The sequence below is a fragment of the Stigmatopora nigra genome, chromosome 13, assembly GCF_051989575.1.
Source record: "Stigmatopora nigra isolate UIUO_SnigA chromosome 13, RoL_Snig_1.1, whole genome shotgun sequence".
Taxonomy (NCBI): Eukaryota; Metazoa; Chordata; class Actinopteri; order Syngnathiformes; family Syngnathidae; genus Stigmatopora; species Stigmatopora nigra.
Window position 1 is genome coordinate 3,040,713 of NC_135520.1, and position 27,244 is coordinate 3,067,956.

Consider the following 27,244-nt stretch of genomic DNA (forward strand, 5'->3'; position numbering starts at 1 on the left):
TTGGAATTGGGTCGTTTTTAGATCAGAATTGGGTCGTTTTTAGATTGGAATTGAGTCGTTTTTAGATTGGAATTGAGTTGTTTTTAGATTGGAATTGAGTTGTTTTTAGATCAGAATTGGGTCGTTTTTAGGAGATCGGAATTGGGTCGTTTTTAGAAGATTGGGTACATGAAATGTGTGTATTTATTTAGCAATCGAAATATTGGGTTGTCAACTGTTTTGATGCCAACTGTGTTATCAAGAGTTGCACTCTGGAAGTAGTTTTCATTATTTTGCTTGGATTATTATCCCCCAAAGCAGTGTGTAAACGGAAAGGCTTTCTAGAAAAGTTTTTGCGCTTTCCTTCCAGTGTAAACGACCCCTTGGAAAGTTACTTTTCCACCCCCTCCCAAAATGTAATGACATTTCTCAGCTTGTAGTTTCTAGGGAAGAGAAATTGCTATAGTATTACAAGAATACTGCATCCAAATTCCTTGTGCTGTTATGTATTCGACTGCAAGAAAAATATTTAATGACAGCAATACTAGTTCATGACTGAATATTAAATCATCTTCATAAACCGGGAAGAAAGCTGCTATAAAATAAGATTATAGTTGTCAGAGAGTCGAGGGGACTCAGTGGGGATAGACTAAAACCTAATACAAGAACTCAAGTTCTCTGCTCTTCAAAAAGGAGTTGTGTGCATATGGGATGTTTTTGCGAGATTGAAAAGAAGAATATTCTGGAGAATTTCAGGGTGAAGGAAGCAGTGATAACGAAGAACTGCGGCAAGCTACCGAGTCGTGATTTTTGAAAAAGTATTCCGACTATATAAGTCACTTATGGTAGAAAATGTCATTAATATAAAGCAGTACATCTGGATTGTATATGTATTCATTTTTTTGTACTGCTTATCCTCTGCAGAGTTGAACTGCTACATTGATTGACTTATTGATCAGCAGTTAAACAAAAAAAATGGACTAAAACAACCCAAATAGGCTGCGGAATGCCTGTCTTGTGTGACTCTACTGGGATTATTTTGGATAAAAATAGGAAAGCTGCATATTTATTCAGTTTGATCTATACTTAAAAGCATTAACTCCCAAAATTGTTGTGTTACGTGCTTGCCATAATACAAGCAGGCCCTTTTCATAATTGGACTGACTGACTCCTCAGAAGTACTAACATGTCAAAGCAAGACAAATAAGAAGCATTGTTAGTAGGGATTAGTACAAGAAAAAAACCGTATTTTTCAGATTAGTTTCTAAATCTTGGCACATACTCAAATATGGAACTCAGTTGTGGGGATGAGGGCTATTTGCCACTGACAGTTTTTCAGTTGCATGCATCACACTCATGGATATGCTCTAATTTTTGTTACTTCAAGTTTTGGACTGGCTGTGTTTTGTCAGGCGACAACCAACCCGCATTTACGTAGCCAAAAATTGCAAAAAAATGTGGGGCAAAAAATCTGAGAGCATTTATGCGTTCAAAGTATGTATCTATTATACTCTAAATGATTTTATATCTGTCAACCTTAGCCAATTGCTCCCATTATTAATGATTACAATTCCCACATAAACTTAAAGCATGACAATATTAGCAGTCGAAAATGACATTTTCATCTGCTGCCAGTGACCAAACTGATCCGGATTAGACCCGAAATGGTTAAAACAAGATCAGTTTTACAAAATATGTACTTTAAAAATCCTGTTTAGAATTTGTTATATTGCACAGACCATTTAGAATGCTCAAAAAAATATAAATTGACAGTTATGTGATCTGGATTAGTATCTGAAAGCACCATATTTGATTGTTAAGTATGGTATTTGCTTTAAATGCAGATTTTCAGTTTTAATTTAAGGTTACCTGCAAATTCTTGGCCGTCAATCTCAGGCCAGCCAAGCGCATGTATCAAACATAGCGTAAGAAAAGGCAGTGCCCTAAAATGGAGTGAGGAGGAAGCTGCTTTACATTCTGAGATGATCTGGATGTGCTCTGTGGGTTTCCAGCATCTATCACATGGCAAAGTTTGTAGCTATGATTGATTGGCAAGTATTTGAGTTTAGGGCTGTGCTTGGCACGGAGGGTTGGCTGGCAGTTATGAGGCAATCAGGCCTCTCGCTTCAATGCAGACAGTAAAGGCTTTGGCATGATTCAGCAGCGGTACCGGCTGGGAATGAAAATAGAATCTGAGAGTGAGAGCTCTGTGCTCTTTTTTCATCGATATGGTCACCCGTCGCCATGAATGAATTCGTAGCGCTTCAGCTTTTTTTTTTTTTTTTTTTGTGAGCATCGACTTTTTAAGTTTTACTTCTGTCTTTTAACTTTTTTTATTCTTAACAGTCACAAGCAACAGGATAAGTGGTTAGCATGTCCTCCCACAGTTCTGAGATCGAGGGTTCACTGTGGGAATTGTGTGTTCTTAACCGTGCCTGTGTGTGCTTTCTCTGGGTAAAGCGTACATGTTAAGCTATTTTAAAATTGTTTGTAGGTGTAAGTGTGAATGGTTGGTCCTCTCAGTGTGACCAGACGTTTGGTCACCAGTCTTTTGGTCCCTGAGAACTGTTTAATATCTAAGAATTGTTTAATATCTAAGTACTGTTTAATATCTAAGTACATTTTAATATCTAAGTACTGTTTAATATCCCAGTGCTGTTTAATATCCAAGTACTGTTTAATATCTAAGTACTTTTGAACCCAGCTCTCAAAATTGTATTCGTGAGAGAGAGAGTTTAATATCTAAATCTACTGTTTTCAACAGTATTTACATATTAAGTAGTACTTGGATATTAACTCTCTTAGATATTAAACTCTCTCTCATGAATATAATTTTGAGAGCTGGTTTCAACAGTAAACTCTGTCACCATTTGATGGCGACCAAAAGGGACCAAAAGACCGGCGACCAAATGTCCGAGCACCCCCGTGTGACCTGTGATTGGCTGGCAACCAATTCAGGGTGTCCAGGATAAGCAGTCCAGAATATTAATAAATGAAGGATAGACGATCACAAACATAAAACATAAAACAACCAGAATAGAAATAAAATACAGTACAAGAGAGAGGTTTTTATGTGTGTGTGTGTTTTTGTGGAATTTGGTTCTTCGTTTTATGAAGGCCTTGACGACAGTCTGCCTTTTATATCCACGACTTATGTTGAGCCACTGTTTAACTTGGCTTTTTTTTAGTCTGCCATTGCAAGTGCTTCCCAACCTGAGCCCAAAAAAAAAAAGAAGAAAAGATGAGCGTGACTCCAGGGCTGATCTGCAAAGACATCACTTTGTGTCAGTGACAGCCTCACGTCAGATTTCACTTCCACACCACTTATTGTGAGATAAAGCCGCTGGAAGCCTCGTATTTCGCTCTGCTCTTTTTCCTCCCCCCCGACATCATTATTGCTCTGAGCGGGCGGAGCTAAGATTTATACATGTGGGCCAGTCGAGTCGTCCATTTTCAAAGCAAGTCAAACTTGCATACTTTGAAATAAATGATGGCTTAAGGTGGATAGTACATCAAACTACATAAAATGAAATTAAACTTACATAAAAGGCAGGTGTCTTTGGCTTGGTTGTGTACAAATGAAACACTTGGGCCAAAAAAGAAGGAATGTTGATCATTAAAATTGCACAGTACATGCCTTTTTTGTAACCTTGTTCTGCAAACTAGACTGCACCTTGCCCTGAATGAAAGACTGACGAAAAAACTCAATTTGTCTACCAAAAATGAGATAGCAGCAACTGCAAAAGAGGATTTTAATTGGATGTTTGTGTTTCATCAGTCCCAAAAGAGACAATATTTATGAGTTTGATCTTTCTGTGTTACTGACAAAAAAAATAAAATACAGAGCAACAGACTGCGACGTGTAATGAATACTTTTCGCCAGGCGTATTTGTTTTGTGACATTTTGCGTGATAGAGCAATGGCGGCTTTTCATGTCAACTTTAAACATGTATTTACTGTATAGCTATATAATAATAAAAGTTTATCCCTAGGAGGGTCACAGGTGCGGTAGATATTATCTCTTTGACAATTTCCTGTTCATTCTCGGTTGCTTTCTGTTGATTTTAGGGCATTTCAACAGGGGTCAGGAACCTTTTTTGACAAAAAGAGCCATAAACAATTCATATTTTCCAATGTTATTCCTTGTGAGCCATACTACAAATTTAAAAGTCAAAATATATACATGTAAACGAGTGCCTACTGCAAAAAATGAAGATTAAAGCAGTTTTAGATGTAATATCTCAATTCTGTCATCAGCAGTTTCCATATTTTAGCTCACAGGTTCATCCAAAGAGCCACACGTGGCTCCTGAGCCATAGGTTTCCCTACCCCTGCCTTAGGATAACACTAAAATCTTGATCGTCACTCTACCTATTTCAAATTGAGCTTGTGGGATATTTCTTTGTAATTTAATGGTCCTAGAACATAACAGTGTCCTCCAGTGGTCTTTTTGCAATATTATTTTTGCATAAATCATAAAAATGAGTGACAGGAATTTGTCAAATCATGCGTGGAAAAAAAATCACATTTTAGGAGAAATTCTGAAGTATTTTGTTGCTTGAAGTTCTGCATAACATTAAAAAAACAACAACAAAAAGCAAGGCTATATTTGAAGCAATATAGCAGTTTCTTTATCTTTTTTTTTTTTTTTTTTTTTTTCTTTCTTTGTCCATGATTCTGTGATAAGTTCTTCTCAAGTTTCCATGGTTACAATGCCTTGCCAACCCCCTTTTGCGCATGCACCCAGGGATTATAGAAGCCAAAAGAAATCTCAAAACAAGGCTTCTACCTTGCTTTTTTCCAACTTACTGCTCCACTGATTTTTGCCAATGAAGTCAAGCATGATGTCCACTATTAAACCCACGCATAACAAGTACAAAACCACAAGAAAACTTAACTACACGTGACAGGCGCGTGTGTGTGTGAGACAGTTTCATTGTTTAGTTTTAGAAATTTCTTACACTTGACAAGGTACTGTAAATTGCCGTTTTTGTCACTGTGGCTTTTAATCAGAAAATCTCACTGATGATATGATCGTCATCTTAAAAATAGAGAAAAAATGGAACATCTTACATATTCATCATAGTTAATTGCTTCAGTTGGATTTTTTAGTGTTTAACGGATTATGTAACGGATAATGCGTCGTCTTGTATTTTGAGTTACAGCTCTATGATCAAAGAACAGACATTTTTTTGACTGAAATCTGATGCTTAGTGCAACTCTTTTAGTTTATTACAGATAATCTGAAAATCCCAACTGCAGACAAAGTAGAACTTATGTCAAAAATTCTTTTAAAATTCCCCAGCAGCAAAAAAAAAAAAATATATATATATCGTCTAGTTGTCAACATAGCTAAATCTTTAACCCAGAGTTAATTTATGTGACAGTGGATCAATACAAACATAAAAATAAAATTCAACCATTTACCCTGAACTTAGTGTTGAGAAAACTTTTCCTTGTGTATCCAAAGTTTTTGCTCAAATTCTATTGCTGAAGAATGTGTTTTTGTTTAACTATTCTGCACAACATACTGATACCATAACCCCCAAGACAAGGTTGACCTCAGCAAACCGCTCACCCACGCATTACTATAAAAAAAAATGTTTCGTCTTCCCTCTACAGTGACCACAAAATAATGTATAAACTCATCATTCCTCTTCCCAAAAAGCAAAAGCGCCCTCCCACTAAGTATCACGACCCTGCAAGTATAGTTTTCGAATAAAAACTAATTGAGTTGAATTGTAATGTGAAGATATTCGTAATAAATGAAGATAGAATTTTTCCTGTTTAAATTCATCACAACTAATTATTAGTCTAATTGTATGTACTTTTTCTTATTTATTTTATATTACTTTGACAAAACTTGAAGTAGATGTCGCCCTAAAAATTTCCAGTTCAAGTGAAGTAATGATAAATACTATAAACCCTCAATATTACACCCTAAAACTATTTTTTGTAATGTATATACATCCCAAAAGTATTAGCCATTGAAACTAATGTAAAAATAAGCACCTTCATCTTATAATAATACAATTTAAATCCTATATTATAATAATATATGACTTACTTGTATTAATACACGTCATATTACGACTTTGCGTACACCAGATTACGACTTTTCTTCCCTAATATTACAAAATATGACTTAATTCTACTTATTTGTGAGTGAAATCAGCTAATATTTAGACTTTTTAATTTTTTTTTGTCCTTTTTCTTATTTTTTTCTTTAGCCTGACCAAATATCAACTTTTGTTAAAAATTACATTGGCTTTACATGGAAAAATGTGAGTTTTCTCAATACTGAAACTCAGTCTGAAACTCTCCTACAAAAAAACACTGACTAAGTAGATGTGAAATTGACTCTAAAAGGTCCATTAGTTCTTTGCAGGGTTATCACTGCTGTATTTAAGGCAGCTGGCAATGGTAATAGAGACTAGAGTCGGCTAGATTTTTCTCAAAATGTTCAAGCCATCTTCTTTCTTTTTTAGTAGCAAGGAGGTTAAATATATTTGTGTTAATTGGTTGTGTATGTGTGGTCCTTATCGTGCTGTCCAACTATCCATTGCTACTCCCTGTGGGAATTAAGATCATTAAACCTGAAGTGGTTGCTCATCCTACATGCAAAGAGCTTTTTTTTTTTTAAACCTACCACACTAACCACAGAATATCAATTCAGTGGTGTTGCAATGCTCTGAGAATAAATTATTGGGAAGCTTGTTCACTGTTTTGTAGGTTTTGAGTTGAAACTATAAGATTATTGTGGTTTCTACCATGCCTGTGTGGCGTAGTATTATATCTGGTTGTTGTTTTTATTATAATTAGATATGGTTTAAAGAACAAAAGTAATTCATTGAATATTCCTGGATTTTCAGCAAAAATGGACAAATTGGGGTCTTTGTATTTGCCTTTGTTCATCTTATAATTAGTTTTCAGGCTATTTCATGGTGGATAGTGAATAAACAATTTAACAGCTTCACATATTAAACCATTTTCTGACCAAAAAGTACTATTATGTGTTCTCCCGCATTATTATCATAATTTTTTAAGTTAAAATATCATCAGTTCAGCCTTTTTTTTCTTTGAAGAACGTTTTTTTTAACTTAAATAACCAGATTATAATATGTTGTTCTGATAGTCTTCTCATATTCTTTCACATGTAGTAATATTGTTTTCCTCCATCGTGGCTGGCTAGAACTTTGAAGATAATAATCGTACGGCATATCGGGTTTTTAAAATAAATGTGGATGACAGGACATTGGCAGGAATGACTTGTTCATCAGTGGGCTGCAGCAGAGCCCAAGTTCTCAACTTGAAGATTTCCCTAGAGGGCTGTGGTTCTGGCATAGAGTCAGAATATATGAATAGAGGTTACCCCACCATTCTGTTGGCTGTTAGAGAGAGTGGCTATAGTGGAAAGATGCACATCCACACTGTCCCCAAGTGAGTTAGATTTACAAAGTGACATTATTGGTCACTCACTTGCTAGCAAGTTGAACAGAACTGTTGATTGTCATCACTGTACCAGATGCTCTAGCAAAAATGTCCACCTATTAAATTAAAAGAGATAATTTGACTCCTAAATTATATAATATATTAAATACCAAAAATTAAATGAGTACATTACACAAGGGTTAAAAAATTGCTCTTATTTTAGTTAAACAATTAAGAAAAATCATTTATAATATAAAAGAAAGAAGCTAAAAAGGAAGAAAAAATGTAGGGCATTAAAACCAATGACTTTGTAGACAGGCAATGTTTATTATTCCTTATTTCTTACAAGTATATCACCTTTCTATTTACCTAAACAGGTCCAGATTTGCAAATTTGTTGTTCATTTTACTTTATTTACTAAACCAGGCCTTGGCTATAAAAAATATTGCTTCAGAGAACTTGTCCCCATCTTTAAAAATGGTTATTGTTTTGAGTAGTAAAAAAAAATGGCAGATAAGTGGCTGAAATAAATGATGTTCAACTTCTGCCTTCTTTTGACTCTGGCATCCATTTATGACCTTGTGATTTTTGACAAGAGTATGATATTACTTAAAAAAACATCTACTTTACATATTCATACCAGGTTATTATTTTCCATTTCTAGTTTATTTCTGTCATACCTTTCCATGCGTAGCAGTTGCTGTTCAATTTTTTTCGGGTAAATGGAGCTGGCAAAGATTTCTAAGACAAAATAAAAAAGCTTTTACAAGATGTCAGACATAATATGTCCTAAAAAACTGCAGAAGGGAAGCCATATTCAAACACTCATTGCTTTCCATCCAAAACATTGCCTGTCACCATACATTTAAATATAATTTGATGTCACTTTAGTTTAGACTGTCTTTTTACAAAAATGGAACCCGACTATTCTACACTTTGAGCTACTGACTGGCTACGAAAACTAAGATACTGATAGAAGACCTGTTATATTTTATTTTATTTATTCATTTTCCAGTTCTGTGGGGTGCTGGAGCTTATCCTAACTGACCTGTCACTCTTAGGGCACACATTGAAACCCTTCAGACTAACATGGAAATCAAATCCTCCTACCCACACAGTCCAGCAATCAATTTAAAATTATCCTGCTTTTTTGGAGGTTTTGGCACAAAGTCCATTTAAAACCATAGGCAATATAACTACTTTTTTTAGAGATTACATGTTGTTCTATGTTGTTCTATGTTTACACTATGGTAAAAATAACATACTGATAGGAGGCCTGTTATATTTTGTTTCCTTTATTCATTTTCCAGTGCTGTGGGGGTGCTGGAGCTTATCTTAACTGACTTTAGGTGAAAGGGTGACATCCTAGACTGGTTTCCAGTCACTTATAGGCCCTTTACACTCACATAGAAATCAAACCCCCCTACCAGCAATCAATTTAAAATTGTCCTGCTTATTCATTTTTTTTAGTTTTGGCACAAATCCCATTTAAAATCATAAGGAAATATAACTACTTTTTTTTTTAGAGATTATGTGTTGTTCTATGTTTACACTGGGGTTTTTGGATAACACATCAAGTCGCTTTGTTGTTTTTTGCTGCCCCGCAGAGCAATATGAGCTCACAGCCTCCCGCTTGTACATGTTAAATGATCCCAGACTAATGGGAATTATTTTCCTGACAGAATACGGTCTAATGGCGTGTTGCAGGTGGCACGTTTGTTTCCAGGCTTCTTTGCCTTTTATGTTGTTGCACGTGAGGCAGCCTCAGATGAGAAAAACTATTCGTTATGTTGAACTTTTTACCCTCGTTTCATTCTTTTGAAAGAGATATTGTACTACAACAAGTATATTTTTTGACCTTACAACTGAAAAGTCAGCAATTTCAATAGAATAAAAACTTAAAACGTAATATAGTGTAGCACCAAACCCAATTACTGTGTACAGTATGACATTTGTGTCAATTTTAATCTGTATATATGTCCTAGTTTACTTGGAAAATTGGTCGTGTTGTTTTTTTAGTTATACCTTGTTAAAAACCCATTTTTTTTCTTTAAGGTCGCCACATTTTCAAACTTATTTCTTAAAATATCCATACAAAAACAATTATATACTAAGTGAATGAGTTTCTTAGAAAAAATACGGTTTGCCATTATCATTAGCCTCAGTAAAATACTACTAAAAAATCCTGCACTGTATTATAAGTTTTCAATGACATTGTCTTTTATTTATCCCTCAAGACCAGACATTACAATTTACCGTACACTAGTGAGTAAAAGAAATGTCCAAAAAAGTGCCTCCATTTTTTTTATTAAGTCCGAATAATAGTGTCGAATCCAAGACAAATCTTAAGAGTTATTGAAGAAAAGTCTTTGTTGGATTCATGTACAGCATAATTCATAAGCAGCCTTTTCAATCAAAGCAATGCTAGGTCAATTCCTTGTCATTTCCTACAAGATTGGTGTCACTATATTATGCTTTCTCCTACATTTTATGCTAATCTGATATCATACTAGAAACTAATGGCTGCTATCAATTTTCATATGCCCTCTTTTGTTATGCAGAACACATACAAATGTGAAAAGAAGTTTTCCTGGTTTTAGATTAATGGTGAAAAGTCGCTTTATAGAGTTGAAACTAGCTCGCCTGACTTTTTGACCAAAGTACTTGGGATCAGTTCCCATTCAACGACAGTCTAAATCTAAATGTCGACAGTTGTATGTTTTGACGAGTTGGTTGTCATTTTCTGGCAATCCTGCCACGCTGTCATTGCCTTTCACTCATAGTCAGCTCGGTTAGACTCCATTTTGCCGCGACCCAGAAATGGATAAGCACGAGTGGAAAATGGAGCAGCAACTTATGCATTTTGTCTTCTCTGAAAAATGAAGACTCGGTGTAAGATTCTTTCACATAATTTATGGCGCCACCCACTCACATTCTGTTGAAACAATCAAATTTAGGTTCAACTTTGCCATAGTCCATCCCAATTACATACGGTTTTAGATAAAGAAAAATAACGGTATTCTAGTTAGACTATAAATGTAGAAGTATTTAGATTAACTTTATCCCTTAAAGGATTTTTTAGTGAATTTGGTTGAATAGGAATATGATTTTACAGTAAAGTTGTTCACTTTGAGGCATATTTTTGTGGATATGAAATTCACAGATATATACTTTAAGTTGAAAACAGTAATCTGAAAGTAAAAGATCAATATTTGGTCAATTTTATAAGCCTAAAACTGTTAACAACATTTCAATCATCTTTAAAGACATATGTTTGTGTATATTGTAAGTAAAAGATCAATATTTATATGCCTAAAACTGTTTCATAATGACATTTTAATCATTTTTAATGAAATATATGTTTGTGTATATTGTGAAATGGCAGATGGATTGTTACAAAGAATACTGAGTCATTCAGAAAACTTAAGTATACACAAAAGAACATATATATATATATATTTTTTTTTTTGCTTATAGCACCCAACCTTGAAAATTCTCCATAATCCGACTAACCAATTGTCTAATGTCTCAATTATAGTGTACTTCCTGGCACATGGAACTTTATTTTCTTCAAAAAATGGTCGGTATGGGGTAGCAGGTGTGCCGTGTGATTGGTGACCGACTCCATTGTTGCAAACTAAAACCTTGCAGCTGCGCCAAGACTTGAGTTCTTTTTTTGTATTTTTTTTAGGTTTATGACAAGTGTTCTATGAATTAGGAAAACAGCATGTCTCTGTGTGACCATTCTCTGTGTTAGCATTGAGTCCCAGCTGCTGTTTTTCCTTCTACTTCGCAGCAACAGCACGTACACTGCTAATAGATTATGAATCACAATTTGCTACAAGGGTTCAATCAAAACTCCCAATGGTTGGCTCAGGGTCACTTGGCTGAACGGAAGGAGAATGGCTACTCGGAGAGATGAGTCAGCAAAACTGTTGCATTCAAATGTGAGCCTCTAATCATCAGAAAATTATACAGTGGTTTAGATATTCAGCACAAAGACGTAGTACATGTAATATGCTGGATTTCATTTAATTTGCAGTGTAATTTCCTTATTTTGGAGCAATTTGGTGCTTTCTTTTGTATAAAAAACAGTCAAGGCAGGGTTTATTATAGTATAATTTCTCAGAACTAACAACTATATTGCAGACATGTTATTACTTAAACTGGGGGAGTGCTTGATATGATAATTTCATGTCATAGTGGGTTTGATTTTGAACTATATTTCCTTCTAGAGTAATTTGCATATCATCTAACGATTTTAGAACTACTGAAGATGCGGTAGACCTTAGTTTGACTTATATATATGAAAGATATCATATCACAGTAGGTTGGTACTTTCAAAATGTGCTCATAGCGTTAAGTGAGGGACATGAATGTACTGTACATAACGTTGGAAGAGACACCTGGAGGTTTTTATGTTATGTTATAACTACAAGGGCGTGTAAAGTCACCAAAGGGTGACATATGGTGATTGCCTCTTTACATTTCCCCCTACAACCCAATCAGCTACCCAGCTGGGGTTTATTTTTAATCACCTCTGGTGCAGTTTTCCCATCCAACACATTCTGCCTTCTTCCACCTTTTTTCCTTTCAAAATGTGTAACTTGGATTAACAATTCGCATAAAAATGCATCTTGTGGAGAGATAAATTAGCACATTTGGTCTCACTGTGCTTATATGAGTTCAAATTCCACTTACTGTGCAGTACTAGTGAGGAAAAAAAAACATTAACAAATAAATTATGGCTGCCTATCCTTGTTAAAAGGGTTATTAGTATAAAGCATTTTTTTGTTGTCCAAAATAAGGTTGCGTTTAAATATTTAGTTCATGTATATAAAAAATAGTTGCATAAATTGAGCTCTCTTGATTGTGAATTCTTGCACTTTTTATGTTCTCAATGCACTGCAGAATTTGTTTTTACTAGTGTAACTATAAATATACAGTACTATACTAAATATTTATAGTTATACTAGTGAAACAAGCTGCAGAACTGCAAAGAAAAATTCCAGTAACAATAAAATAGCTCAATTTATCCCAATGGATAATTTCCCCACATGATTTAAAACTATTAATAAAAAAATTATAATGAAGACTCTTGCGGCGCTATGTTATTTTTATGTTTTAACATTTTTTCTCTTTTGAAATGCGGCTATTGCAAACTAGGCTATCATTTTTATATGGTATTTAATTGATAAATTGTCTTATAATAAGCATTTCTTCAAAAATGAATGGAAAAAAAATTGCATGACTTTGGTGTCCTTATTATTCTTACATTTATAAATGGCACAAATTGTCTTCATTTTTAGTGGTGGCTAACTAAACCCTGCTAGAATGAGTTATAAAGGCAAGTGATGCAGAAAATGTCATTTAAGTATACATAGCATGTGTATCTTTTTACGTTAATATTCGTGTATATTTACTTACATCCATCAGCAATGTTTACTAGCTTTAATTGCATTTCCATTTTTCCTATTTCTCTCGCCATCACCGTCAACTTCCTCAAGCCATTATCGTTACCTAATGCCCCATGTCCATAATGTATTCACTGAACTGCATCAAATTGTGGGCGGAAACCATAACCATGGATTATGTAGATAAAACTTGGCTTGGCTAATGATGCTGTGCACACTGACTGGGCCAAGACAACGATCAGAGATTTGACTCCTATTACCGTTATAGCAAAGGTTTACGCCCAGTTTTCAAACTGTCTTAATGCTTTTAGCAACAGCTCAGGTTTGATTTAACCTCAAAGCTTGGCTAGTAAACTACCAGATGTTTAATGATGTATTGTTATATGTTAATGGTATATTATAAAACTTTGTTCAAACTTTCATTTGAATTTATTCATTAGAGATAACTCAGAGTAAAAGTATCGGGATTTTGAAAAGTTTATTTTCCTTTTTAACGTATTACTCATTGCTGCCATTGTTGGGAACAAGTTTCGAATGCATTTTGACTGATGCTTGGACATTTGGTCGCCGGTCTTTTGGTCCTTTTTGGTGTCCGGTCCTTTGGTCGCCGGTCAAGTTTACTGTTGAAGTCAGCTCTCAAAATTATATCATGAGAGAGAGTTTAATATCTAAGAAAGAGTTTAATATCTAAGAGAGATAGTTTAATATCTAAGTACTGTTTAATATTCAAATATTGTTTAATATGCAAGTACTGTTTAATGTCCAAGTACTGTTTAATATCTAAGTACATTTGACCAAAAGACCGGTGACCAAAAGACCGACGACCAAACGTCAAATGTCAAATACATTGTTTTTGATGTGCATCAAATTCCGTGACGTCTACGTTTGTCATTTCCACCCCCACCCCCCATGCGCATCAATTCGATCGACGTCAATGCCCTTCAATTCCACCCATCCATTTTTTTTTGTGAAGGCCGATTTAAGTGATAAGGTTGTAATTAAGGTCGGCTCGCAATTAAAATATGTCCACCAATAGATCACGTCATGGTGCTCCTATCTGTCTTTGTTATTGACCAGACAGTAGACGTTTGACTCATGCTATTAAGCTTTTTGCGATGCGATATGGATACAGTGAATGTCTCATATCAGATATTCCGCTTTGTGAAACGGGAGAAGTTGGTCACCGAAGCTGAAAGCGTTGCGTGAGCTCGTAGAGAGGAAGGCAGTGTGCGGTTTCTGCAGATAAGGGGAACACACGAATGAATGGAGCCTTGTTTTTCAGAGTTAAAAAAGAAGGTTGAGACAAAAATCTCTGGTGACAAAAATACTTGGAGGACACATAAAAGTGCAGCGAAAGATAGTGAAAGGCCTTCAGGCCACCTCAAGGCTGAGTGTGAGGGGAATTAGATATTTCCAAGATGATACATTATATGGCGATATGGTAATCACATACTACTATGTATTCTATGGACAAAACAATGTGTTCCCACTAAATCCTTAATACACAAGCGATTAATGTAAATTAAGTTGGAAAAAACTGCTATAAAATGACTTGTGTACATAGAAAATGACTATCTGAAACAGGGCTTGTTTTTAGTGTTTTTAAGGACTTTTGAAGGGAAACAAACTGTGTTGGTCATCTCAGTTTATGACCTTTTCAGAGGAATTCCATCAATATTTCTTGCCCTAGACTGCATATCATTTAATGTTCAAAACAGGGGCGGAGCTTTTGATCTAGATGAATGATAATATTCCAAGAAATTAGAAAGATAAGAGCCATATTTGTTTTTAGAACTGTATTGTTTTGATGTTTTTTTCTCATGTCTATAACATAAATTGTGTTCATGAAAATTCATGCACTGCAGAGACAAAAAAGCTTTTCATTTTTTTGATTTGTATTGGTATTTACTCTAATTGCCTTTGGATCATTTTGTTCCTTCTGCACTTTTGCTGCATAGCATATGGTTGCTTAACGAGGCACTTTTTAGTTGTAATAGCGGAGTAAATCACGTGGATTGGAGCAGGATAGCATCATGTGTATTTTATCTTAGCAGTAATGCTCCAAACTTATGAGACTACAAAACAAGACTTTCTGCAACACAACCAGTTTTTATTTTCCTACCACATAAATTTTTTAGAAGTATTTTGATGCTACATTTCTAACTAGCATTTATATATTTTATATATTTACAATCCCGCCTCCCCCACATTACCACACTATAAAAGGAGTATTACAATCCATTACATATACAACTGTTTCATTAATATGAATAATTTAACATGTTGAAGCACAAGATACGATACATATAAAAAAGTGCATCCGTTAACAGTACATATAAAACAAACAGAAAAAAGGACTAAAGTATTAACATACTCACTCATCATTAAAGTAAAAAGTATAAAGTACAAAGTAAAGTAAAAAGGAATGTATTAAGAAATATTAAAATGGCATTTAAAAAAAGATAGAGGGGCTGTAAAACACCAAAAACAAATAAGAGTGGACACAAGTCCAATTGAATTTGACATTAAGTCATTTTTTTAAGAGGAGAGGACTAAATTACAATTTTATGATATTATTTTTAATCGTTTTTAGCTTTTTCTCACTCCCTTTTGACTCAGAATCTCTTCAAACCTAAGAAATGTAGCAAGCCATTGATGCTGAAAGCCATCTCAATTCAAGACATCACTCTTGAACATTCTTCGAAGAAAAGAACTCCCATACTGTTAACAGCTAAATGGGGATGAAGGTTGAGTTGAAGATGAAAAGGTCAATGGAATGAGAAGAGTGCGAGGGACATTGGCAATGTGGATGATGCTTGCTGTCGAAAGATAAAAATTCTTAAAAATAAATGGGATGGAGGAGGAGATACAATTCTGGGATGAGGTGGGAGAAAATATATTGAAATAAAATGCAGAACAGGGGGAAACCCATGCTGGCAAAAGAAGTGTTCAAAGAGGATATTGTTGAGTCTCGGAGCAGTTAATGGAATGCCATTTGTCAAGGCCATCTTGAATTCTCTTTAAATATATCAGCAAATGTACTAGACTTGGCTCAGAATAGCCAAATATAATGCATTTCCTCATGGGTACTTTGTGTACCACAGTAGTGGAAAGGTAAACATTTTTGGAGTGTGATAATAGTTACCTGGAATGGGGTAAAGACATCGTTTTGAAAATAAATGTATTCATTTCATGTATGTGCAGTAGTCCGTGGTAAACAAATCATAGAATTGTGTCCTGTTTTGGTGTATTTTCAAGTCTATTGCGATGGTAGTAGGTCATAAAATATTGTCAAGATGATATTGACAGGAATATGTTGGCTGAAATTTGAAAATGGAAGCTAATTTTTGTTGAGGTGGACTATAATGTATTGAAATGAATTTGGATTTGAGTCATTTTTTCCCCCAATATGTTAGAACAAAGAGCATTGTCGTCATTGTCCGACAGCATCAGAAGAGTGAGTCATAAATTCTCTGTAAATTGGACAAATGGCAGAGATGCAGCCAAAAATGTCTGACCTTGGTCATCCACTTCAAAGTTTAATTAATGACGTGGAGTTGGAAAGATCACAAAATGGTCAAACCCAAAAGTGTAAGCATGACTCACAACATGAAAAATAACACAAACAGCGGTGAAAAAATAGTGTTGTTTAGTGTCTCTTTGCTAATTAGGTGATCCAGCATCTTTACTGCTGAGTGGAGTCGCTCGCATTCCAAACTGAACGGCAGAAGTGGCGGCCATTGAATCCCGCTAATGGCAGAATTGCACAACACTTAAAGCTCAGTAGGCAGACTAAGAGACATCTGCCTGGAGCAATTTGTTTGGCACGTTAGATTGTCGAGGCTGGGACATTTTTTGCGTATTTTTAATCTGTCCTCACTTCAAATTCAATGGCAACCTGGCCTTGGAGAATAGTTGGAATCCCAAAGGTTGAACTGTATTTTATTTCCTACTGAGAAAGACCATTGGGCCCTCCAATGGGTGAGGGCAATTGAAAACGCTTCAATAAATACAGAGCTAAATGTTAATTCACAAAGGAATGACTGTTATGTATTGCCCTGCAGGACAGTATGACTCATACTTTGTGTTGTGTTGTTTGTTTTGGGAAGATGTTCACGCACTTTTGTTGTAGAGGGACAGGAAAATTCGAAAATCAAGGTTTTATTTGTAGTTTTCTGTCATTTTTGACAAATTCTGAATATTGATTAGGAGTGTAAATGATTTAAATTCTTCTGATGGTGACATAATTCCAATTTCTGGAGATTAAAGAAAGTTAGCAATGCTTACTTATATTATTATGATACAACATTGTGTAAACCCTAAGGTTCTCTAAAAAAGTATTTTGCGTTTTCATCCATTATTGTATTTGTGTAAAATGCTCCAATGTAAACTAAACTGCAGTTCTTTTGAGGTGCTAATTTATGTTCACGTCTATGTTTGCCAATTCACTCCACAAACTGGCTACAACCATACAGTAGTATCTCAGTTCTGACTCACCAATGAAATGTCATAATAATCTCTTTATGAGCTCTTGCTAATTTCCACACTCAAATCAACCCTTTATTTTCTTTAATTATTTGCTTATTAATTCACAAAGAATCCTCAGAACACCTTTTTGATTCCAAGGCCTAACTCTCACTCTGTTTTTGATCCACGGTATTTCAAGTTCAATCTTTCTCTGAGGCTCTCCATTTATCCCCTCCGTTCAATCTGGTAATTGAATCAGGTTAAAGGAAAGGCCTGTGGTGTGGTCTACAGCTTAACTGTAGTTTGATGTGTCACTATAGTGGGATGTCTATCACTATTTGATGGATAAATGCCACCTCACCACAAAACAACTTACTCCATCCATTACCCATGCAAACATTCACCCAAAATTTAAACCACATCATCACATTTCCCCCAAAAGACATGTTTCGTCTTTAAGACAAGTTCTTCAATTTCTTATATTCAGTTGGCAGGTATTGAACATGAAGACTATTTCACCTTTTTTTCCTCCACATTGGGTGACTTGCAATGACTTCCTGAACTTGATAGTCCCTTATCCACCTTACCCGTGCACTGAGTTCTAAATGTTATCATTACCATGTTGGCCGGATGTCATTTCCACCTTTTCGGAGCAAGCAGGAGCTGTCTGGGTAAAGTGGAAGCCGTGCAGTGGTATTTAGTGTGTAGAGAATGACAAGGCATTAGAACAGCTGCAGCAACAATGGGTCATACGCACCTAGGGTTGTTAAATTGATTCATAGCCATCTCCCTGAGTTTCTAAGACAAATGTGGAATTATATGACTCAACCTTCAATGCCCTTTAGTTAGGTGAAATGGGCTCCTGTTGAGGCAGGGACTTTAGAAATGTCAGTCTCCGGGATGAGGCAGGAAAATGTTGGAATCTATGGACATGAGGCTCTCAATGGGGAATTGCTTTCTCTCGGTACTTTGTAGATGGAATTACTGCATGCGTAAAATGCTCAAGTCGGGTCATAGGTACTTCATTTTATAGTCTCTACTATTGGATTGGCCTGTATCAGATATATATAGGAAGGAGAGGGACAACCACTCTGATTATTATTTCACTTGCGCCCCACTTCATTTGGACCATTTGGCCTCATGGGTGTCAGACACAAAATAGACTGCCGTGTTCGTGATTGCCCGCTTTCAATTTGCGCCTCTTTCTATTGGCTTGGTATAGCGGTCAAATACTTTTAGCTTTGATTTGGACCTAGGCTTGCCACCATAACACATTTTACCAAGTGATATATGGGATGATAAATGACTACACTATAGGATATTATAATATGTATATAATTATCATATCAAGAAGAAATGAGCCAATTTGATCTTGGATGTAGAGATCAATTTTACCAGTATCCTAAGGCATTCTAGATGGATTGAAGATAGAGTGAGAGGAATTACTATAATCTTGATTACTATGCGATGTTTTTGCCAATATTTTTCATATACACAATAGGGACATGACTGTTCAGGATAGGGAGGAAAAAGAAATGTATTAAGTCAAGGATTATTGATTCTGGAGGCCTTGGAATTAATCAATCGTGAGATGAACCCAGTCATATCTGAATCTATTAAATTAAGTCGGTAGAGATACTCACTTTTTTTGCTCATATTGTGACGAATAAAGGATTTATTTTTTGTCAATAAAGGTAACATGTGGAAACATGTCAAGAGATAAAGTAATGTCGGATTTAAATGTGCACTGCTGTATATTGATTGTTGCTTGGTGTTCTGCAGTTGAAATGTAGGCTATGTTCACAAAGTACATTTTAATGCACAAATACGATTTTTTTTCTGTGGCTGTTGAGGCTGCCATTTTAATTTTCTGTATATAATAACCATAAAGTGACACCCACACTCAGATGTAAGAAAAAAAAATATATATATACAAAAAAAATAGATGTGTCACACCATGCTAGGAGTGAAAAGTAATCCAAATGCAAAAGAAAAAGCAGCCGCAGTTTGAAAAGTCGAGCAGGGTTTATCGCTCAGCATGTTATTCAACTGATTTTAAAACTCATAATTCATCCGTCGCTGGCCGCCTCACTGATTGGCGTCTTTCGCTTCCTTTTTTGAGCTCTTTATTTCTGTCTTTGGCGTCAAATTTTGGTCTTATCCCGAGAAATATACTTTGAAACTCTGACTCTCAACCAATGTTCCCTCTAAGCCACTAGTCTCGTCTTCTCTACGCAGCAGCAATCATATGGCGCACAGTAAATAAAATCCAAGCTTTTTTGTATATTTTTTACCCCTTCCCCAATGATGGCACCGTTTTTGTGGCAGTATCTTTGTCCACTCTTATGTTTTTTTGTGTTTTACAGCATGTTTTACATGAAAAATTAGAGGTAACATTGCTCTCAAGTCAACTTTAACTTTTTTCATTCCTCACATAACTTATTAACTGTCCCATAACGCCATTGATAAAAATAATAATAATAAGATGGCTCAATAACACCCATATCAATTCTAAAAAACAAAAAACTACACTGAAATATCTCAAATTTGCCTCATAAATCTTCTTCCAATCGCAATTCCATTCGTCATTCAGTCAAATTTCCTTCATTAAGTTCGCTAGTGTGCTAGTATAATAATTTCATTTAACCGGTAAAATAATTTTATTCTGTAAAGAGAGTTCGATCTCGTGCAATTTCGACTCGGTCTGTTTCGTTTTAGTTTTTCCTTTTTCTGTTTCATCTAATGATGTGTGTTTAACTATGCATTTTAATGACTCTCCAGGGGTAGCACATCAACACAACACAAACACTTGAGACAAACAAAAACCTGTTTCAAATTTAATTCGGAATAAAATTAATTGGGAAGAACGTGCAAGAACAAGCTGGCAATTAAGTTAATTTTCAGGTATTTAAACGTTAAAGGTAACAAATTAACTTGCATCGTAACATAAATATACAACTAATGGGATGGATTAGTAAAAATACTCTTAGCTATCGGTGGAAATACTCCAAATAATTGGATGTACATTCTATAAGATATCTTTTTTTACTGTAGATTTCATCTTGGAAAGCCTAGAATGGGTATAGCCGTTCATCTCCACTGAAACAGCACAACATAGGGACATATAGTCACAGTCGGACATCAATTCTTACCGATATTGATCTGTGGAGGCCATACCCTTGAGCAAGGTGATTTTACACTTATCTCCCCGACACTCATCTCAGCTCAGTGTTGAATTTGCTGTGCTTTGAAGATTAAAGAAGGAATCCAAAGCATTATTTTCTCACTGCTTTTCAGTATAAATGTTTTTCCACTATATAATTGTACAAAGGTCACTTGTGCACACTTGAAAAAGGCAAAATTACAGATAAACAACATATAGGCAGACAATAAGAAGCAATTTTGCTTATAATTTATGTCCCATTCTGGACTCATGTTTGCACTTTTTACTGTAAACTGTATTTTATATATAATAATACAAAAAAGTCTATTAAAAGTCACAAATTAGGGAAATTAAATCTTTCAAAAGCTTCCAGTCATGATCATTTATATTAGAGTACTCTTTGACAAGATTTGAGTATTTAATTACTATGTAAAAACTCATGATAGTACACATTTAACCTTATTATTACCACACCATTAACTTCTATTTGAGCTTCAATGTCCTTAAGTGAAATAAATACTTTTTATTTTGTAGGAACAATGCTCCCTTTCAATGGAAAATACATAAATTGCCTCAGGATATGGTAAAAATCCCCTATATAATTCAATAAAGGAGTTCTTCTGCCATTAAATAAGGAAACCCCGTGGTTACAAACTTTTTATGCAGCCTTGCAAATTAGACCGATAACAAAAAAAAATAAAAATCACCATCTGCGGATTAGCCACATTACGTGTCTTTAGTGAATTCCTGACAGGCCGCTTTCTTTAAGGCTCATATTTTATGCTTGTACTGAAAATGAAATCATTTTCTTTAATGAGCACCATTTGAAAACTGGTTTGACATCTTCATTATCATGCAGCATGGCTTTCGTCCTGTCCTTCTCCATAATGTTTTTCATATTTGCTCATTTTGCAGTTTCTTCATTCTGAGTTTGCCTTGCCAATGGTTTTTTTTTTATTTTTTTTATAGATGACAAATAAACAAACGCAGTGTCTTTAAATGTTGCCTTCAAGGCATTGGTAGGGGGTGCTATGTCAAGGTTTGCTGTTGAACTCAGCTGTTGTGTTAGTGTATGCTGTGAAAACCAATTGGTAATGACAAAAAATATATATAAAAAAATAACTTTGTAAGAACAGCTGCTGAACGAAGCTTCCATTGATTGAACTTTTTTTTTTAAAGAATGTGTGTGTGCTTCTTAGAAAATCAGCTCGACTCTGACTTGTTATGAAAGGAACTCTCTGCAGGAGGAATTCTTTTCCAAAATTCATTGTGTCAATTACGGGTTCAGGATTTATAAAGTCGAAATTTTACAGGCGGAACTCTTGGCTTTATGATCTATGCCCTACATTTCAACAAAAAAAAACCCTACTTGTCTCTAAAATAGAGTTCATGCAAACAAAAATGATCCGGATCAGACAAGTGATCCATTAATTTCTGCAGTATAATGTACACAGCCCAAGGTATATATATATTTTTAAAAGACAATGGTATTCCAGGAAGCTAATATGAATGAATATCCAAACGGGTGAAATGCAGGCTTCTTATTTCCATTTCACTTTCTTTTAATTACTCCACATCACTGCTTAGCTGTGATGTGTCATTTTCAAACATTTCTCTTTAGCTAGAGTAACTGCTTAGCAATCTCCCGTGGTAAGTGGGGTAGGATTGCCGGGTGGGTGCGTGAATAATATAAAATACGCCATCCCGTCACCAACAGTCCCGCCTGCTTTCTTTCAATGGGTAATTGCTGTTATTTTTGGATCACTGCACCACTCAAACAAAACCTACTGAAAGCTTTGTCTTACTTCTTCTGTGTGCAGGGTGTGTTCTCTTTTTTTGTTTACCCCCCATACCATGATCATATATATCAGCGCACATTTGTGCTATAGAAAAGGAGCAATTTGCAAATTTAGAAAGTGCAGGATGTCTACTTTGTATGTGCATTGAATTCAATTGAATTGAATGCTTTTGTTGTCATTATGCGAGTATAATGAGATTTAAAGCTTTACCACTAAGTGCAGAAATAACAACAACAAAGAAACTGACAAATAAATAATCAATAAATGAATTAATACATATGTAGTCAACATAATAAGTAGTGGCGGTCTGGTGGATAAGTGGTTACCATGTCGGCCTCACAGCTTTGGGATACTGGGTTCAAATCCAGGTCGGTTCACCTGTGTGGAGTTTGCATGATCTCCCCAGAATTGTGTGGGTTTCTTCCAGGTACTCTGGTTTCCTTCCACATTCCAAAAAGGTAGTTGGCTGATTGGAGACTAGGCTCCAGCACCCTCTGCGATCCTAATGAGAATATAGTGGTTCAGAAAAGGAATAACTGGAATGACCAAAAAGTAGTCAATAACATAAGTGAGGAAGTGCACAAATAACAACAACAAATATACAAATGGACAAATAAATAATCAATAAATAATCATAATAATATTAAATAAAATCATAATGAATAAATAATCCATATAATAAATTGTTAGAAATCCTTTCATATGTCCAATATATGATAAGTTAACAGTAACTGGCAAGCAAACCATATAGTGTGTACCATTGAGTTATCTCAACTTGGGCATAAGTGGCTAAATTAATAAATTAGAACCATCTGTTAAAGCTTCTATTAGTTTTTTCCTTTGGAACTTATTATCTATGTGCACATTAGTATAAGAATATTTGTATATCTGTCTGTTCTCTTGATATTCTGGTGCTGCTTTTTTTTGTGCATTGCAGAGCCAAGATGGGTGTGGTGCAGGGCGGAGTTTCCTGCACCACACCTGCTGCTTCTTATCTTATCAATTTGTTAGATGATGCCATTTTGTCATACATAGTGTCATGCATAGAGACTCTTAGTGTCTAAAATGCCCTAAAAATTTGGCTTTTCTAGTAAATAATCATCATTTGAAACCCTGATCAACAACTGGTAAGTAAATAATGATGCTACAACATTAAATATTATAGTTAAATCCAAAAAGAAATGTTAGAAATTGGCAGCATGCTGCAAAAAAGGGCAGTTCACTCTTCCTTGACAAACAATTGTTTTAGATTACACAAAAATAATTGCCATTTGATCCACTATGGCCCCAAGTATCACAACTAGGAGAAAGAGAACTTTGCCTAAAGTGTTTTTTTTGCTCTTTTCTGGACCGTAGAAAGGGATGTTTACAATCAATCCCCTCTTTAAGGCTCTGTTAAACTGATTGACTAGTCGGCTTGTTTGTCTGTGGTGTATTGGACTGTGACTGTGTACTAATTATCCATGAATTTGGGAAGAAGATTTGCTGGGCAAATAATGGTTGAAAAGTGAGACGCTTGAGGCAAAGGGTAAACACATATTGGGATATTCATCAACTGGCAACAATTAGTAGTTCATTTTTGTCATCTTTATAGCAATTAATTTTGGATTTAAGATTTTCCTTATGAAAACAATACTAACTACTGTGTCACATCAACAAAACACATCTAAAAATTTATTTTTATTGTGCATATGGCTGTTTTATAATTAGCAATTTTTAAAATTCATTTTTAATGCAGTATTAAATGTGATTGCAACACAAATCTGGGTGTAAATGTTATTGTTGTTGTTGTTTTTTGGTGTTGTCTACAGTTTACAGTAGTCAGGTTATAAATAAACCTTTGAAAACTCTAACAAATATGTCTTTGTCCTTGTAAATGCTACAATATATGATGAAAGATGAAAAATCTCATTTGTCTGATACATTTTATTATACATTTTTGTTTCTTCATAGTGGTATGTTTGCTTATTTTTTTGTTTTTGTTTTTTACAGGTGAGGGATTGGTGGATACAAATGGCATTCCAAAAGGCTACTGGAGTTTTTCCTGGATAGCTGAGGATGATCTTGGCTTTCCCAACAACTGGATGCCCATGTCAGGTGAGTTGGATATTGTTAACCTTGTTCAGCATGATGGACAGCTTCCCCCGCTTCTGTCCTCCAACGTCCTGTGCAAGCAAATGACTGTGATACCCCACTTCAGCTCTCCATCACAACAAATAAACATCTCTACCTTACCTGCCCTCTACTTTCACGTTGTCACAAATAGAGTTAAAATTCAATGACAATAAGGCATTTTTCTAATCTATATGAAAAAAATTAAACACCTCAGATCTTAAAAACAACAAGATGTTGAAAAATGTACAAATTAAAGATTTAGATGTATCAAAGTGGCGGCCCGGGGGCCAAATATGGCCCGCCGCATCATTTTGTGCGGCCCGAGAAAGTAAATCATGGGTGCCGACTTTGTTTTAGGATCAAATTAAAATTAAGATTATAGATGTATATTATATTTCCTGATTTTCCCCCCCTTTTAAATCTATAATTTCAATTTTAATCATTTTTTTCTTTGTTTTCAGTTATAAAAACTGTCAGGCAAAGTCTATTGTCCAAGCACTTTGCAAAAAGAAAAAAATAGGAATGCAAATTGACACAAGACATGACGTACAGATTCCATAGGGTTCAGTCACTATGAAATATTTCAATTTTTGAAAGTTTTGCACATATGGCAAAGTAATGTGTTCCAGTTACACTTCATCTCTTATTCTTTTGTTTAATAGTGGATTGCTAGCAACTATTAGGCACATACTGCCACCTACTGTAGTCAGTCCTTTATATTTTACCTCTATGGAATTTGGTCTACTTTCAGGTCCTCCTTTTTCCATTTTTTATCTTTTGCAAACTGTCTAAAATTGCGTTCATGTTGTGACAAATTGCATTTGTACTTTTTCTTTTGGTGTAAAGCTTGAACAAGGCAGTTTGCCTGAAACTTCTCGGCCATTGTCGAATCCATCCTTAGCGGTAAATGCTTTGGTGGAAATTTTGATGGCAGTCTTGAAAGATTTTGGGGGGTTGGGGGGGATGGATAACCAAATGCAGCCTCATATCAGATTACACTGAGAAGCTCTGACGTAACCCTTTGGCCGGAGCTCCATGAGCCGCTGTTTCTGTAAATAAAAGATGCAAAAAGACTCCCTTTGGCAGATGCAGTGTCACTGAAATAAACATATTTTCAGTATTTTCTTATTCTGTGCAAATGTGCTGCAATTACCACATTATAGCTTTAGCAGTACTAGTAAATGATCAAATATTGCTTTCTTAATATGAATCCTTTAAAGGCAGGGCATAAAGACATATTATGGTTTAATTGAATCACGCTATGAGATGGCTGGCTTATTCCAATACAATTTATTAGTCACTATCAAGTGCAGTTGTCATCTTATTAGAATAACATGGATTGTGCGTATAACTGTTTAAAAATGGCCATCTTACACTTGAAGAATCCGCAATATTTTCATTAAGTTGCTAATGTTATTAAAGCAAGAAATTGCAGACATGTATTGGGTATAGTTCCCTATATTTCAATATGAATGCAGATTTTTTTTTCCATTTGGTTAGTCTGCTGTTAAATTAACTTTCACTCTAGCCATGTGCTAATTATGATACACTCATTAGCGTGATCAGAAAATGTAAATTGTTTTTCTGCACTGTCTGGATTTTTTTAAAGTACTTATAGTAATTGATCAAATCATCTTCATTGAAAGTCTTTTGAAAGTCTGTTGAATTTTCTTTTTTGTTCCGCGTATAGCAGGTTAGGCGATGCCGTTTTTTTGTAATCCGCAATTCCGGCAGCAGTGCAAGAAACTCAGTTGCCATGACAGCATAATTGCATCAGAATTGTAATGAGTAAATTATTGTACCACCGACAAAGCCGTATAAGGGGTGTCTGAGTGCGGCAGGCAGTTTGTGATTGTCAGTCTAAATGACAGGCTATGATTGGACGTCAAGGAATCTGTCAAGATGGACTGCGACGCAGCTATCCACTATCAATTGAGAGACTTTGCATACATCCCATAATGCTTGAGGCGTGGGGATCTGGGTTTTAAGTGTCTATTAGAGCTGTGACAATATATCTGGCGCTGTCCATGGTGCTGAATTCCAGCAATCTTTCCAATTTTATGGCTATATAGGTCACTTTCTATTTATTTTGAGGCATTTATAGATTGCTTTTGTGTTGATTTCAAACCACATCACTAGTTTGCCACTGACGGCCATAGATGTCCACACCGTTTAAAGTGGAAATGATTCTCCAAATTCAAATGGATTGGGATTATAGTGATAAAATATAATGAAATTCTAATGTAAAATGCTTTCTTAATCCACCTATGGATAATTTATCATGTATCGACTGTGACAATATATCTGGCACTGTCCATGGTGCTGAATTCGAGCAAATTTTACAATTTTATGGCTATATAGGTCACTATTAGGATAATTTATCATGTATCTTATCATGTATGTTGGATCATACCCAGAGGTTTACATCCTTTTAGTATCTATGGCAATTCATAATATTTTTAAATAATTTTCAAGCTTTAACTATTATACTTGGCATTCTTTTTTGACAGTCCCATTCCAGTATGATTAAAAATAATTCTCTCTCATAGATCCGATCTGCGACAAAACCAAAACATGTGACCAGGATATGGATGGCGCCCCTGAGTTCACGTGGATCATCGTAGCGACGGGGGAAACAAAGGAAGAGCACAACCAAAAGACCACACAAAATGCAAGGAGTCCCCAAGGATGGGAGGAAGGTAAGAATGAAGGTATAACACCCCACATTCCATCACAAAAGAGTTTTCCCCCCTTTTTTTCCTTCAAAAATTTCCACTTTTTCAACTTTTCAAGCTTCACACAGGCTCTAAGTAATGTTTTCCAAAAACTACATAAATATATACGATAAATATTACATCCTGCATGTGTTGCTGGCT

The 27,244-nt window shown here is 35.2% G+C and overlaps 1 protein-coding gene across 5 annotated transcripts in view; it reads left to right on the plus strand.

Annotated features, from left to right (window-relative positions):
• alk (ALK receptor tyrosine kinase) overlaps positions 1-27,244 on the plus strand; it is a 159,736-nt gene that overhangs the window by 52,761 nt on the left and 79,731 nt on the right. For 4 of the 5 annotated variants that reach the window (XM_077731422.1, XM_077731424.1, XM_077731423.1 and 1 more), the window contains 2 exons: positions 24,246-24,350; positions 26,918-27,079. In XM_077731422.1, coding sequence (XP_077587548.1) covers positions 24,246-24,350; positions 26,918-27,079 — 267 coding nt within the window. The remainder of the gene's footprint in view (positions 1-24,245; positions 24,351-26,917; positions 27,080-27,244) is intronic. The other variant, XM_077731426.1, reaches the window with a different exon arrangement.